General features: G+C 46.5%; 1 protein-coding gene and 1 pseudogene across 5 annotated transcripts; both read right to left on the bottom strand.

Moving 5' to 3' along the window:
- Positions 1-977: 977 nt before the first annotated feature.
- Positions 978-9,953, bottom strand: LOC120601477 (GTPase IMAP family member 5-like). 5 transcript variants are annotated; one of them, XM_039861193.1, is made up of 6 exons: positions 9,827-9,942; positions 7,097-7,186; positions 5,315-5,398; positions 3,320-3,368; positions 2,038-2,542; positions 978-1,901 (listed from the first exon to the last, which is right to left on the bottom strand). In XM_039861193.1, exons 3-6 carry the CDS (start codon positions 5,348-5,350, stop codon positions 1,682-1,684), a joined length of 810 nt encoding a protein of 269 aa, XP_039717127.1. In that variant the 5' UTR covers positions 5,351-5,398; positions 7,097-7,186; positions 9,827-9,942; the 3' UTR covers positions 978-1,681. The 5 variants fall into 5 exon arrangements, with proteins under 5 accessions (XP_039717127.1, XP_039717124.1, XP_039717125.1 ...); XM_039861190.1 differs by having other exon boundaries at positions 979-2,542; positions 5,315-5,455; XM_039861189.1 differs by having other exon boundaries at positions 980-2,542.
- On the bottom strand, positions 4,790-4,908 carry LOC120601576 (uncharacterized; annotated as a pseudogene).
- Positions 9,954-14,152: the final 4,199 nt, after the last annotated feature.

The raw sequence follows: 14,152 nt of genomic DNA, 5'->3' as shown, positions 1-14,152 counted from the left end.
GGAGTCGCTATGGGCTGAGGGAGGCCACCAAGGTCAAGGACGGGAATGAGAATGAGAATCAGCACATGGGAAGCGGGGTGCAGGGAGAGATGGGGCCGGGCCAGGGCCTGTGTGCCACCCGCAGAGTTCGAGGGGCATCTCACAGTAAACAGGAAGTCACTGGCGGCTTTTCGGCAGGTCGTTTTAAGAAGCTGATGCTGCAGCAATTTGGTGGCTGAACTATGTAAGCGTGAGCCTGGCGTCAGGGACAACATTGAGAAGAAAGACTTTCTTGCCAGGGATTGGGGCCTGAGTCGTAACAATAGGAACGGGGATGCAGAGGAGACAGACTCTGAGGAGGCGGGAGGGACACTATGCCGTCACTGATGGCAATGCTGGGGTGGCAATCATGCTTCTGTCTTGGGCCACCCTGTGACATGTGGCTCCCTTCCCTGGCCTGGGCCTTCAGAGGGAGAGCTGGCTGCTCAGAGGACACTGACAGCTTTGGATCTGAATATCCCAGCCTTGAAACCCTCTGGGGCATGGGTCCTGTCTCCAGGAGACCATGGCTGGTCTCCTCGTCCATCAGACTGGGCATGAACTTGGCCCGAGTGAGTACTAGGGAGCAGGGCTGGAGGACGACAGCCCCCTCCAGGGGTGCAGGGGGGCCGGTCCCAGGCCTCCCAGGTGGGGTGCAGTACACCAACAAGACATCTCTTCCATCACGATCAGTGTCACCTGGTAATCCAGATGACATTTCTCTTTTTTCGATTTTCAAGGGGAGTCACCCAAGGATATTTTACAGCAGAGAAGGAGGACGGGCTTTGTTACCCCTTTACTCTGACACGGGTGTTCACCTAATTTTTTGGACGAATGTGTTCAAATGTGAGCTCTGTTTCTCCCCCAGAGGGAAGAGAAACCGGACACCTGCCTGGAGATGGCACATTTCCGCCCTGTCCCATTGTCCTTCTCCAAAATAAGTCAACTAAAAACTTTTTCACTTTATTCAGGATTCAGTGCATGTCTGCAAAGCAGCCGGCCTGTTAGTAGCAGACGCGAGTCCTCCCTCAGAGGAAGCACGAGAACGGGGAAGTTCGGAGAAATTTAAGGATCTTGTTTAAAATTGGGCAGAGAACATGTCGTTTATTCAAATGTTTCCAAATGCCGGGAAAAGAGAGCCCAAACTCAAACAGCTTACACAGTAAGGGAATTTATTGGCTGACGTTCAGAAATGGGGTAGGCCTCGGGGCTGGCTGATTCAGGAGCTCAAGTGGGCTCTGCTTTGAAGCCTTGCCATCCGCCTCAGGCTGATGGCTCTGGGAGTTCCAAGCATCACCCTCAGACCCAACAGTGCCCAGAGAGAGGCTGTCCCTCTCTGTGGGTCTCTCCTGGGGAAAGAGACCTCTGTAGAAGCGTACCTACATCTCCTCGGCCTGAATTGGGTTTCAGGCCCGTTCCTGAGCTGGTCGCTGGCAGAGGGAATGGGGACTGTAACAGTCCCACCAGGCATCTCTTCAGCTGAGCTGGGGACCCTCTGAGGCCCCTGGCTCCATGGGGAAGAGGCAAAGGCCTGACTCAAACCAAGAGCCTATGAAAAAGACGGGGAATGGGAGCTGCCTGGACCGTGAGAATTAATTTCTGAATCGGCGGTACTTCGGGAAATGCTCCGACTACGTACAGAATTAAACATGGTACCAGATGGTCAGTAGAATGAGAAGGATAAGTAAGCTGCACCAAACCAGACAGATACAAAGCTCCATATGCAGCAGGATCCACTTTTTGGCCCCGAGGAGCGCCCTGGGCGCGCAGCATCTCTCGCTCTCCTCCAGGTCTCGCTTGTGCTTTTCCACCTGCGCTCGCACCTGGGCCAGGTAGCGCCCGCGGGCTCCTCCGCCGGCGCCGCCCCCGTCCCTCTGCAGCCTCTGCGCCTCAAAGAAGAGGTCGTTCCTGAGGAAGGCGCCCTGGCGCTCCCTGTCCAGCCTCTCGACCACGGCCATCAGCTCCTCCAGCTGCTCCCGCTGCCCCGGCCCCGCGGCCCGGTTGTCGAAGGCGCAGTACCTGCCCTCACACTCGCGCACCAGGCTCCGCAGGCTGCGGTTGTTGGTTTTGGTGACAAACTCGCGCAGGGATTCGCCCCCCAGGTCCTCTCTGCGGGTGAAGAGGAGGACCACGTGTCTCATGGCGTCCACCCCGAAGACCTCCTTCACCCTCCTCACCGCCGCCGTGTCCTGCGCGGTGAAGCGCCCCAGCTGCGTGACCAGCAGCAGCACGTGGGGCCCTGGGGCGGAGAGCAGGTAGCAGTCCCCGATGTCCTTGTAGGTCTCTTGGTTGTGGGCCTCTGTGTCAAAGATGGGGGCGGTGTCGACCACCAGGACGCTCCTCCCGTTCCACGTGCCGGTGGCCGCCTGGCATGTCTGGGTCACAGACCGCGCCTCCAGCCTGGACTGGAAGGCTGGCCGGCAGAGGATGCTGTTCCCTGTGGCACTTTTCCCGCTGCCGGATCTGCCCACCAGGATAATCCTCAGGGAGGGCGACGCTGGAGTTAAGCTCCATTCTCCTTCACCTGTCAGAGCATGAAAGGTTCACATGTAACTGCTGTGGACCGGGATGTGGGCGTCCCTAAAAATTCATAAGCTGAAACCCTAGTCCCCAGCGTGATGGCGTCTGGAACTGGGGCCTTTGGGAGGTCATTGGGGTCTGACGAGGGCATGAGGGTGGGGGCCCCCATTGGGATGAGCGCCTTTACAAGGTGAGGAAGAGCCGAGAACTCTCTCCAACACGTGAGGACACGGCCACCAGGAAGCTGGCTCTCCCCAGACCCAGAATCTGCCGGCACCTTAAACTTGGACCTCTCAGCCTCCAGAACCAGGAGACAAATATTTGTTGTTTACCGCCCAGTCTGCGGTGTTTTGTTTTAGCAGGGAAAGACTCTGCGGAAACAGCATCCATCCCCAGTTAGGTAGCACACCCCTAAAGGGCTGTTGGGACCGCCGAAATTTGCCACCCTTTCCAGAAACTTCTCCCTATTTGGTTCCTATCCTGAAGGCTATTGGATGCTCAGAGCTTCCTTCAACCGAGGTGTTTGTCTCGGAGTTCCCGCTCCTCCCAGCGCTGCCTGGTCTCTGCTTTACAGAATGGCAGGGCTTTATCTGGAAATGCTTATCCGTGAGAGTATGATAGCAAATAGCCTAATGTGCTATATTTCCTGGGGAAAATGGCATTTCCTTTGTCTTGGGTGACGTTAGCCTTGTACGTTTCACTGCGAGATGCAGTTTGCTCCCCCAGTGCTGAGTTCATGGTCCTCAAGTAATCATGAAGAGTCGTTCCACTAGGTCCTTACCTGGGCTGACAGCATCTTCTCCACCCTTCGGAACTCCTTCCATTTTGTTCTAGAGGGAAAACAGGCAGGCTTCATTCGTACTGGAGCTGGATGTGACATTCAACGCAAAACGCCACATTTTATAAACGAGAAAACGGAGGGCGAGCGAAAACAAGCTACTGAAAGTCACACATAATTGAACGGATGAGCCAAGGGTAAAACCCAGGTCCGCTGACGCTCAGCCACTCTTGGCACTGACTGAGGGCCCCCTTGAGAGTATAGGGACAGCTCCACATGAGAACACACACACGTGATTTCCTGTGACCTGTAGTTAGCCCATAGGTGGCGTTGAAAATGTGCCATCTGCCCAGAAGACCAGACAGGGAAGTTGATCATGTCCCACTGAGCTCCTGGCTCTCTGGAACCCTCGTCCGCCTGTAGGGTCTCGGTCCTGGCACCCAAACGCAAGTTCACCTGGCAAAGTATCCTCTTTCAGTTAATTCAGAGAAGAAATTTTTCCCTGAGTTTCATGGCCGTAGTGTCATGGAAGGCGACCGGCCATTCCGGTTTGCCCACCACCGAGAGGCTCCCTGGTCCAAGGACCTTCAGTGCTGAAACTGAAGAGGTCTCAAGCGAACCAGGACGAGCTGGTCACGCCAGGCGTGGGAGATGGTCATGAGTCCAGGTGGGTGGCGGGGTGGAATGCACACCCAGGAAGCGGAGGGAAGACCCGACCTGTCAGGCTCAGACCAGCGGTTCCCCACGGGACGTCCGCCCTTCGCTTAGACGGTCCTGGACCAGGAACCACCTCAGGGGCATCTCTCTCCTGCCCACTCCCCTTCTCCCCCCTGACCCCGTACACCTTCTCTTGACCCTTCTCTTTCTTACCGCCTCCTCCTCCTGTGCTCAGGGAAGGGTTCCACTCAGCCCCACCCCCAGAAACATTTCTCACGTTTCTCTCCTGGACAAAACCTACACGACCCTTTCAAAAGCTACGTCCAGGCCTCGCTGTGTGCCAGGTTTCAGGGTCTTTCCTCGTCACAGGTTCAAAAAAGGTAACTCTAAAGAATGAGTTCTCGGTTGTGGAATTTGGGGGTCCATGACAGGTGAGCTGCAGAAAACCATGTACTTTTTCGAACAAGTGAATTTTCCCAGTGCTCCCTGGGAGGGTAGCGTCTGGCCCCTCCATGTGCAAGACTGGCCACTGTGATCCTCCTGGCAGGGAAAATAACTTAGTAAATATAAACTACTTGGGAATCATTGTCATTTAAGGACAAAAAGTCAGAACCTTGCTTCTGTCAGACAGGTCCCAGTAATTGCTTTGTAATTTCTACTAATTGTATTTAAAAAAAAAAAAAGGTCAACTTTCCTACTTAAAGACCATGTTCTTTTATTTATTTTTTTTTTAGGCGAGGCAACCCTTGGTTGACCTCACAGATTGCAAGGACCTTGTCAGCTTACGATCCCTTATTTTTTTTATTTTTTTTTTTACGTCTACAGCACCTGGTCTTCCTAGGTGGTCTCCCATCCAAGTCCTAACCAAGCCCGACCCTGCTTAGCTTCCGAGATCAGACGGGATGGGGCTTGCGCAGGGCGGTGTGGCCGTAGACCTTCTAAAAGCATTTTAGAGCCACGTGAGAAACGGTAGCAAGTCCCCGGCCCTCAGATGCTGTATTCCCGGCCACGGACCCCAGCCTCGCCTGCTTCGCAGTGTCTGTCCCAGCACACGCACAACCAGAGTAAGAGCTGTTCAGGCCGAGGAACCACAGCACTGAGTGTTCAGCTCGCGTCCTGTGTTTACTACATCCGAGCGAGGGAGGGCCTGCCGGTCGCAAACCGGTCTCTGAGCATTTTCTGTCATGCCGCCATCCAGGGGCGAGCCTTTCCACACGAGTGTGGCAGTTAGTCTCAGGTGTCGGCTTGGAAGGACCATGGTCTCCAGTGACTTAATCGAACACTAATCTGGGTGTCGCTGGTCCTCAGATCCCTAGGAACGGGTCAAGCAGCGCTACTCACATGACGTGTTTTGCGAAGCAACTGGTAGCAGGCCATTTCTTTGAAGAATCAGAGGCTTAAATGGATGTCCTCTCAGAATCCGGCCTATGCAGAGGTGATAAAAGGGGGCCCCTTCTCAGAAACCATCCAGGTTTTTCTCATCTTTCTCAAAATTTTTTCTAAAATTTATTTATTTAAATTAGTTTCAAGTGTACAGTATATTGGTTAGACATCTATTTAATTCATAAAACGATCCCCCCAGTTGCTCCCGCCCTCCCCCGGCCCTCCACCTAACCATCGGATCGATGCTCACTGCATTCCCTATGCCGTGCTCCCCATCCCCGTGACCATCCACCAGCTACTAATTTCTTCTTTTAACCCTTCTTCACTCATTCTCTCCAGCAATTTACCCCCTCCTCTGTCCATCACCAAATGGTCCACCATCTTTGTGAGTCTGTTCTTGACTAGTTTGTTCTTTTGATTCCTCAGGTTCTGCATATAAGTGAAGTCATATAGCGTTTATATTTCTCTGACTTAAGGATTGTTTTCCTTTTCCACTGCCTTCCTCCCTAATCCAGACGGCCACGCCTCCGGCCACTCCCTCCCCTGCTCCGTCCCCTGCAGGTCACCGTGCCTTTGCGGTCCCCTCGGTCCCCTCTAAATGTCACCATCATCGTGCTTCCCTCTGCTCGACTCGAGGGCAGCCGTCGAGTCGACACCCTCATTTTGTAGCCATGCATCCTTCCGTCGACTCATTTTAAGATGCTATTAAACGTCTCTATTCTCAGACAGCTCTCTCTCTCTCCACTTACAGGATAGTGGGAGAGGAAACAGCTCCTGCACAGGGGAGAAAGCTCCCCACCCCCCACCCACCCAGCAGGACTGGAAGAGGCGGGTGGACGTGAGAGAGGTAGAGGCACGTTGGGAAAATCGGGGAACAGACTGAAACGGGGAGAGATGGTCTGGCACATGGGCAGACTGTCTTGCTCTCGGCTGCCCGAGGTAACCATAGTAACATCCTCCCTGCTTCCCCCACTGGCGTGTGCTAGAGGAAGATGACACCCAACGGAGGGACCACAGGGAAGACTGCAGGTGTGGGAACCCTGTGTCGCTGTCACAGGGTGTGAGGTGGGGCGACCTCCCAGGAAGAAAGCCCTGGTGTTTATAACTCCATTCTGGGTGACGAGGGAGTCTAAATAGTTTTCAAACTATTCTCTTTCAAATTCTATTTCTTTATGAGAAAAAAAAGAAAGGCAAATTCCTACTCTCCTCTCTCTAAACAGAAACTGTCTACATCAGGTCGACTGGTGTATTCAACAAAAGCAAGCGACAGAAACGAAGGTTAAAATTGAAAAGTGAGTTTTCAGCCCGATCTTCAAAGGGGGTGCCCTGTGACTTCTGCGGGCAGCGGGGAAGGAGGTGCGGGCCATCCTCCTTTGCTTAGCGACGTGGGGGGACCCCATACGAGCCCCTAGATGTGGGAGCAGCAGCCGCTGCATGCGTATGTGAAAACGCTTGTGTACAAACATGAGAAATTAGCCCGTTAGTATCACAGAAGGGCTGCTGTCTGAGCCTACTGTGTTCAAAATTTTAAATTCTGAAAACTACAGCATCAGTAATATTTCCAGCTTGCACTTATATTTGAGGCTTTGGGGTATATAATTCCTGACCCTGCTTGTTTAGGAATAAAGAAAGCGAGGCTTAGAAGGATTGACACGATCGTTCCTGGTAGGACCGGGTTGAGAGGAGTAGAGACAGAGAGAGGGGCGGGCAGGGGGGCAGAGAGGGGACCGACTCGGCTACCTGGTAGATCCCGGAATGTCTCGCAAGTCCTACGGCTGGTCCTGGAGAAGTCCTCCAGCGACAGATGGAAACACTGGCCCTGAATTCTACCTGCCAGAGAGAGGGCGGGGGGAGGGTCGGGTTCCGGGGTACGGGGACCAAGCAATGTGTCGTTTCCTGGAAAAGACACCTGCAGACTGTGGCCGCGAGGCAGAGGAAGGGGTTGGGTTTTGTGTCGTTCTGAGTAACAGCTCCGCTTCCTCCCCCCTCACCGCATCTCCGCGACGACGTCTCTACCAGGGTTAGTATGGAGACTGGAGAGCCAGTAAGACAGTGTGTGGGCCGGCTGCACCCCAAAGCCAGCCACTGGCCCAGACCGGCCGCCCAGCATCTCCCCGCCCACCGCTCAGCTCTCCTGCACAGCGCAAAGCTCGGTTCTTCTGTACGATTCGATTCACCCTCTGGCTCCGGCCCCCCTCTTCCTCCTGTGGACTCCCCGGCCCTGGGGTCACCCAGGCGTGGTCTTTCCTAGGTTTCCTCACGGAGGTGGGCTTGCACTTCCGCAGAAACCAGGGAGACATCACCCCATCCACACCGTGATTCAGGCAAAGTGACAAGCACTTAGGGGGTGGGGTGTCCTGGGCCCCCCACACGGCCCTCCTGACTCTTCTCCTCTGCATCTGGCACTTCCTGCTGGGAGCGCCTGTGTCTTGGGAGCCGAAGACCCTCTCTGGAGACATGCTTAGGGTGAATGGGGCAGAGTCTGATCCAGTACTCTCGCGGTTCAATTCCAGCTTAATTCTCAAAAGGCAGCCAACATGCAGCTAACTCCTGGCCCTTCTTTTGGAGAGGAAGGCAATCGCGATTGCAGATAATGTGTAATTCACATTTTGCAATGAAAGCTACATTTGACTTACAAAGTATTGATCATATTAATACCGTAATTTTGACTTTCCCAATAATCGCTCTTAGATTGAATGAGGTGGATACATGCAGTGATTCTACAGAGGCTGGAAAGACAAACTTTTATTTAAAGTGTAGAAGACATTATTTTCCTTTCAGTAGCTAGAAATGCCTCTGTCGGCTCATTTTCGCCAGGAGAAAAGAAAAAGCTAAAGATCGACTCCTTTAAAACAAAAATAATTACTTTTGGCAGACATTTATCAGTTCTAAACAGTTTTATCATGAATGTTTTTGACTGAAGTCCACGCATTCAGCTGTCTTAGCGTATAGTTTATAAATATTTGATACATAAGAAAGAGAACTTGCTCAAAGGTGTCAAATCTACCTGTGGTTGAAGTAACTTGATCTTTTCTGCCTTGATCTACCCAGGCTAATACTCGTGTGTCCTCACCACAGAGAGGAGAATATGAATCTGAATCACCTACTTTTTGTGCATAAAGAAAATGCAAAGTATTCATTGAATAAAGAATCTTGAGTCCATCTCTAGGCATCTCGTCAGCTACCATGTAGAGTGAGATGGGGTGGCCTATTTGGGGTAATCGTCTGTCTTTTCCTCTAAACTGCCTGTTCGTATACTTAGTTGATTTTTTTTTTTCTGTTATGTTATATGGTTTTTTCATGTTGACTCAAGAAAGACCTTTAATTGATGATTCCGGAAAGGAAAGCATTATATTACATCTGTTAACATTTTTTTTTTCTGTCTCTTTCCATATTCATGGTTTTGTGGCTATTCAGGCCTCCTTCTCTACCGCCCCCCCCCCCTTGCCTAAGTTAACTCAAGGAATTTCGGTTATGGTTCTTCAAACCATAGGTGCCTCCAATTGCTGGTGAAAGAAATGCCAGGAATGAATAAGAGGAAAATTGTTCCCTTTCCCCTACAGCTACAGAGAAAAACAGCAAATATTATTCTTACAAAGCAGCCTGTGAGACACCCAGTGCTTGAAAACTGAAGTCTGTCTTCTGAAAATAAGCCTTCACCTCTAAAACTCTGTGGAATTATGGATGTCTTCTCTAATAATGCATTTCTCTATCAGCGAGGTAGAAATTGAATTCTAGTAATTTCTAACAGGTCTAAATACTTATAAGATTTCTTGGACAAAAGGAGATTGCTAATATTTCCCACTTCTGCCCCAGAAATGCAGGTGATAAAATAAAATAAAACAAAATAAAATAGTCACAGAATTTGAGAATCTCGTCTCGTTTAAAGTATTTCCCACTTCTGCCCCAGACATGCAGGTGATAAAATAAAATAAAACAAAATAAAATAGTCACAGAATTTGAGAATCTTGTCTCGTTGAAATTCAGTGTGCCACGTGAAATAGAACTGTCAGCTGTAGTCAAATGTCTTGCAACTAGCGCCCCCTGCTGTTTGTCTTTTAAGTTACTTATGGTGAGGTTTTTTTGCTCAGTCTGGAAATATTAACAAATGTTTTCTTTACAACTTCTGTCATTCTTAGAAAGCCCTTCTTTCTCGTCTTTTTATTTAAAAATATGTTACTTATGTCCGCACAAAAACCTGCACACAAATATTTATAGCAGCTTTTTTCATAAATGCCAAAACTTGGAAGCAGCCAAGATCCCCTTCGGCAGGTGATGGATACATATATTGTAGCTAAGGAGAGCCAAGTTTCTCACTGTCAGAGAAAGAAATTATAATAAATAAAGAGAGAATTCTAAAAACCTGTGCTGGTCTGGAGTCAGAATTATCAATATGAATTCATGGTCGTTCTTTTTTAATAGCTAGAAAGACATATATACATGTGGGGGTGGGGGGTCAGTAATACATACCTGGATTGCCTGGCTGTCAGCTGAGAGAGATTACAGTAAGTGACACCGCAGGAGCAACGAAGACACCCAGCACACAGGTCTTAGTTTCTAAATGTCATTCTCAAATCAAAAGGAAGCAGGAAGTGAATGATCCGGGAGAGGAACTATACGAAGTGAGCCTGGGGCGTGTCACAGTGTCAAAAAATAAGCAAGTGGAAAAAACGGGGGGTGGGGCATAGCGGAAGGACACAAGAGGCAATCTGAAAGAGTATCATCACTTTGCAACCCTCAATAAATAAATGGATCTAGGCAACAGTCATCAGCGATTACCAGACAGCGCTTCCCGAAGCAGGTGTACACACCGTCTATTAGTTGCGATGTACGGACCTCATGGGCATCCGTATTCAAATACAATGTAAAAGAAAAAAATTACAGTTGGGAAACCGTGAACACTGCCTAGTTAATGTTAAATGTTTCTTTTTCAGATGTGATATTAATAAAAGGGAAAGTCCTATTGCTTAGAGCTATGTGCTGAAGGGTTATGAGATGAACTGACAAGATATCTGGGACTGACTTTCAAATAATCAGGAGAGGAAGGGATTGGGGTTCAGATGAAACAAGATCGCCCACCGACGGTAACGGGTGACACCTCGTGATGGATACGTCAAGTTCAGTACATCACTTTTTTAACTTCCTTATATGGAATTTTCTACTTAAAAACTTTTCAAAATACATTGACGAAAGCTTATAAAAGTTCAAAAGATGTCAATGTTTTCTGAAAGTTTTAGATAGGTTGCGTTAAATGAGATAACTTCCGGCCTTTCCACGAAAGAGTAAAAGGTGTAGCCATTTGGTAGATCTGGGTAAAGACTTTTTGGTATGTTTTCCAGCTATTATGAAATCTAATGTCTCTAACGACTGGCTAATAAGTCTTTTCGCAAGTCAAGCAGTTGACGTTATTTTATTTTCAACAAAAAAGAAGGCAGATATATCCATTAATAGATCATTAAAAATTAACGATAGATTGCTGTGTGGTTTTGGCATTTACCTTGGAAGGAGTTCAAAGAACTGAGTGGCATTGTCATGACAAAACTGTCTCTATTCCTATTTATTTATCTATGTAAACAAGGTTTTCAGTGCCTGTATCGATTAAAACAAAAAAAAATGGAATAAAATTGATCTGAACATAGTCTCATTCTACCAAAGAATAAGAGTCATGCATGCACATATGAAATAAATGGGAAAAAGTCTCATCCATCCCACAGAAAGATGCATTTCCAAAATTAAAAAGTCACTGTTAAATAATTATTTTACAAATGTCATGATACATTTGTATTGCTTTGATCCATTGTGTCCTAATAATACTTTAATAATAACTAAATATAGAAGCCAGATGTTTCACTCTTAAAGCCTATGGTCACAGAATTTTTTTCAATTTTCATATATATTTTTGTGGCAGAAATGTATATTAGGGTGATCGAGATTTCCCAGCATAAAAATCCATTACGATAAGAAGCAGTTCTGTGGGGGATGTAAATGGACAGTCAGGGAGGAAAAAAAAAAAAACAGTGTAAAATTTCTGACTATTAGAAAACAGCTCGTTCGTGTATTTTTAAAATAGCCGAAGGTGGGTATCTGATTTCTCTGTTATTTATATTTTTAAAAGAAGTAGCAGTTTAACCTAAAATGTTAATATCTACGATGTGCTAGAAATTTCATTCTTTACAAACGTTCATGATGAAAAAATATAGAAGTGCAACCGAAATTCTCAAGAGAGCACCTAGATTTTAAAAATTCTTTTAGCGACTATGCAAGCAAAAAACATTTGAAGACCACTGCCCTAGAGAAACTCTTACATGAGTGCATCAGGATATTTTTATGAGAAAGCGCAGAATAGTAAACAGCTAGAAACAATCCAAATATCCATCCATAGCAGATTGGATAAATAAATTGTAGGTTACCCATACGATGGATCCAGTAGTAAAAATGACAAAATACAATTACCCGCATCAACATGGATACATCTCACGTACATTAAGTCGAATAAAAGGAGTAGTTCCGAGAAGAATGCAGAGTCGGATTCCATTTTTATCAAGGTTAATAAATGGGAAAAACTAAAAATAAATATTATTTAGAGCAACAGACGTGAGTAGTAAAACTATAAAGAAAAGCGAGGGAATAATTGTCACAAAGGACAGGATAAAGATTATACCTTGGTGAGCGGGACAAAGAGGTGTGTGATCAAGAAGGGACTTACGGACAATGCTCTATTTCTTAAACTGAGTATTTGTTTTATTGATCTTCTTTATATTGTACATATACTCATAGATATATAGTTAACTGACAAAAAATCTCAATTATATTGAAAAACATGAAACAAGATCTGAATAGAAGAACATACTGTGTTTCTGTACAAAAACATTATTATAAAAATATACACTCTTCTAAAATTGATATATGTGTGTGTGTGTGCGTGTTATTTTATTCCAATTGAAACCCCAACATTTTGTGTATGGAATTAGATAATACTTTCTTAGAGGTTCCATGGGACAAAAAATGCCTGAGCATAATCAAGTCAGTCTGGTATTGATGTAAGAACAGACAAATAAATCAGTAGAACAAAATACATAGTCATAGTGAATCCCAGTTAATAATGGAATTTGATATATGACAAAGGTAGGAAAATACTGTTTATTTAGCAAGTGGTGCTGATACAAATAGTTTTTTAACTAGAAAACAATAAAGCTGAACTCCTTTCTCATACTATATAAAAATCAAAGAAGAATTAAATTTTTATCTGTAAAAAAATGAAACAAAAATCTTGAAATTAAATATAGGAAACTACATGTACAATCCAAGAGTTAGGTATATTTTCTTCACCAAGACATGAGGCCAGAAGTTATCAAAAAAAAAGCTTTAAATATTTTATGATGGCAAAGATGCCATACAGTTAAAGACAAAAAAAAATAGATTTGAAAAAAAAAAGATGAAATTGTAAAATCTATATTATAAAAAGAGCTCACAAAAAATTTAAAAATGTGCAACATGGGTGGAATGCTCAATATGTGGATGAACGATAACTAGCCAATACACATATGAAAAGATACTCAACTTCATCAACAGCTGTGAAAATGAATTAAAAAAAAAACTCACGAAAATGGAGTCTGAATGCCGGAAGGGGGCGCTCTCGCACAATACTACTCGTCAATTACAGGAAGAATTGCCAAATACTGCCCCCAACAGGAGAGTCCACAGCAGGGAAAGAATCATCAGTTTTATACCCAACAGGAAACGATGTAGATTGCACCTCCTACAGGAACTTTCTCTGAACTCTTTTCTGCAACTGGACTTTCGTTCAAAACAAACCCTCCCAACTTCCTCCTTTTCCTCCATAAAAGGACTTGTCTATGGCTTTTGCTAGAGCTGGCTTACCCTGAACTGAAATTCTTTGCCGTTCCCAAATAAACCCATTTTTGCTGGTAAAATAACCGGCTTTTCTTTTCAAGCTCAACATAGTCGAGGAGAAGGGAGAGGGCAAAAATTAAAACGAGTTATCACGTCTCCTACTGGCAAAAATTAGTGGCGAGATTAGGAAGGAGGACAAAGGACATTTTCATGCATTGCTAGTGAAACGTCAATTATTACAGTCTTTTTGGAAAGCTCTCTGATGAGAAGTATTGGATTTTTAAATATTTATGCTCTTCGATGAGCACTCGCTCGTATTCCAAGACTCCACCTCACAGCGGTGAAAGATCCAGTAATGCGGTTGTTTCTAGAGCTGGAAATACAGGAATGGAGGTGAAAGTTCATCAGGGGGAATCTCACGGAAATACTGTGTGGCCATTTAAAAGGGCTGTTAAAACGGCTAAAATTCAACAGACTGTTCACGCCGCGAGCTGGTGAGGGTGTGGAGGCCCTGGTTGGGTTATAACGTCCATCACTTTCTTAAAAAGTAAACACATCCACGACACGTCTCAGCCACTCCTCTCTCAAGATTTCTCAAGACCTGGACCCGACCGTGCCTAGACACTTTATCTGTAGCAACTCAAAACTGGGGACGACCCAACTGTCCATCAACAGGTAACTGGATACACAAACTATAGCAGACCCATCCGCCGGAAACTCAATAAAAACAAAGGAATTGCTGATACCCGGAACGATACTGATGGATCCCAAAGTCATTATGCTGAGTGAAAGAAGTCAAATTAAAAAAAAAAAAATGAGAATACAACGTAAGATTCCGCTTATGTAAAACTCTAGAAATCGCACGCTAATCCACACGGACAAAAAAGTAAATCGGTGGTTTCTTGGGAACGGAGGAGGGGCGAGGGGGGATGGGAGGGGTCA

Source organism: Pteropus medius, unplaced genomic scaffold, assembly GCF_902729225.1.
Source record: "Pteropus medius unplaced genomic scaffold, Ma_sr-lr_union100, whole genome shotgun sequence".
Taxonomy (NCBI): domain Eukaryota; kingdom Metazoa; phylum Chordata; class Mammalia; order Chiroptera; family Pteropodidae; genus Pteropus; species Pteropus medius.
The sequence above is the reverse complement of the archived record's forward strand: the minus strand, read 5'-3'. Positions and strand labels throughout refer to the sequence as shown.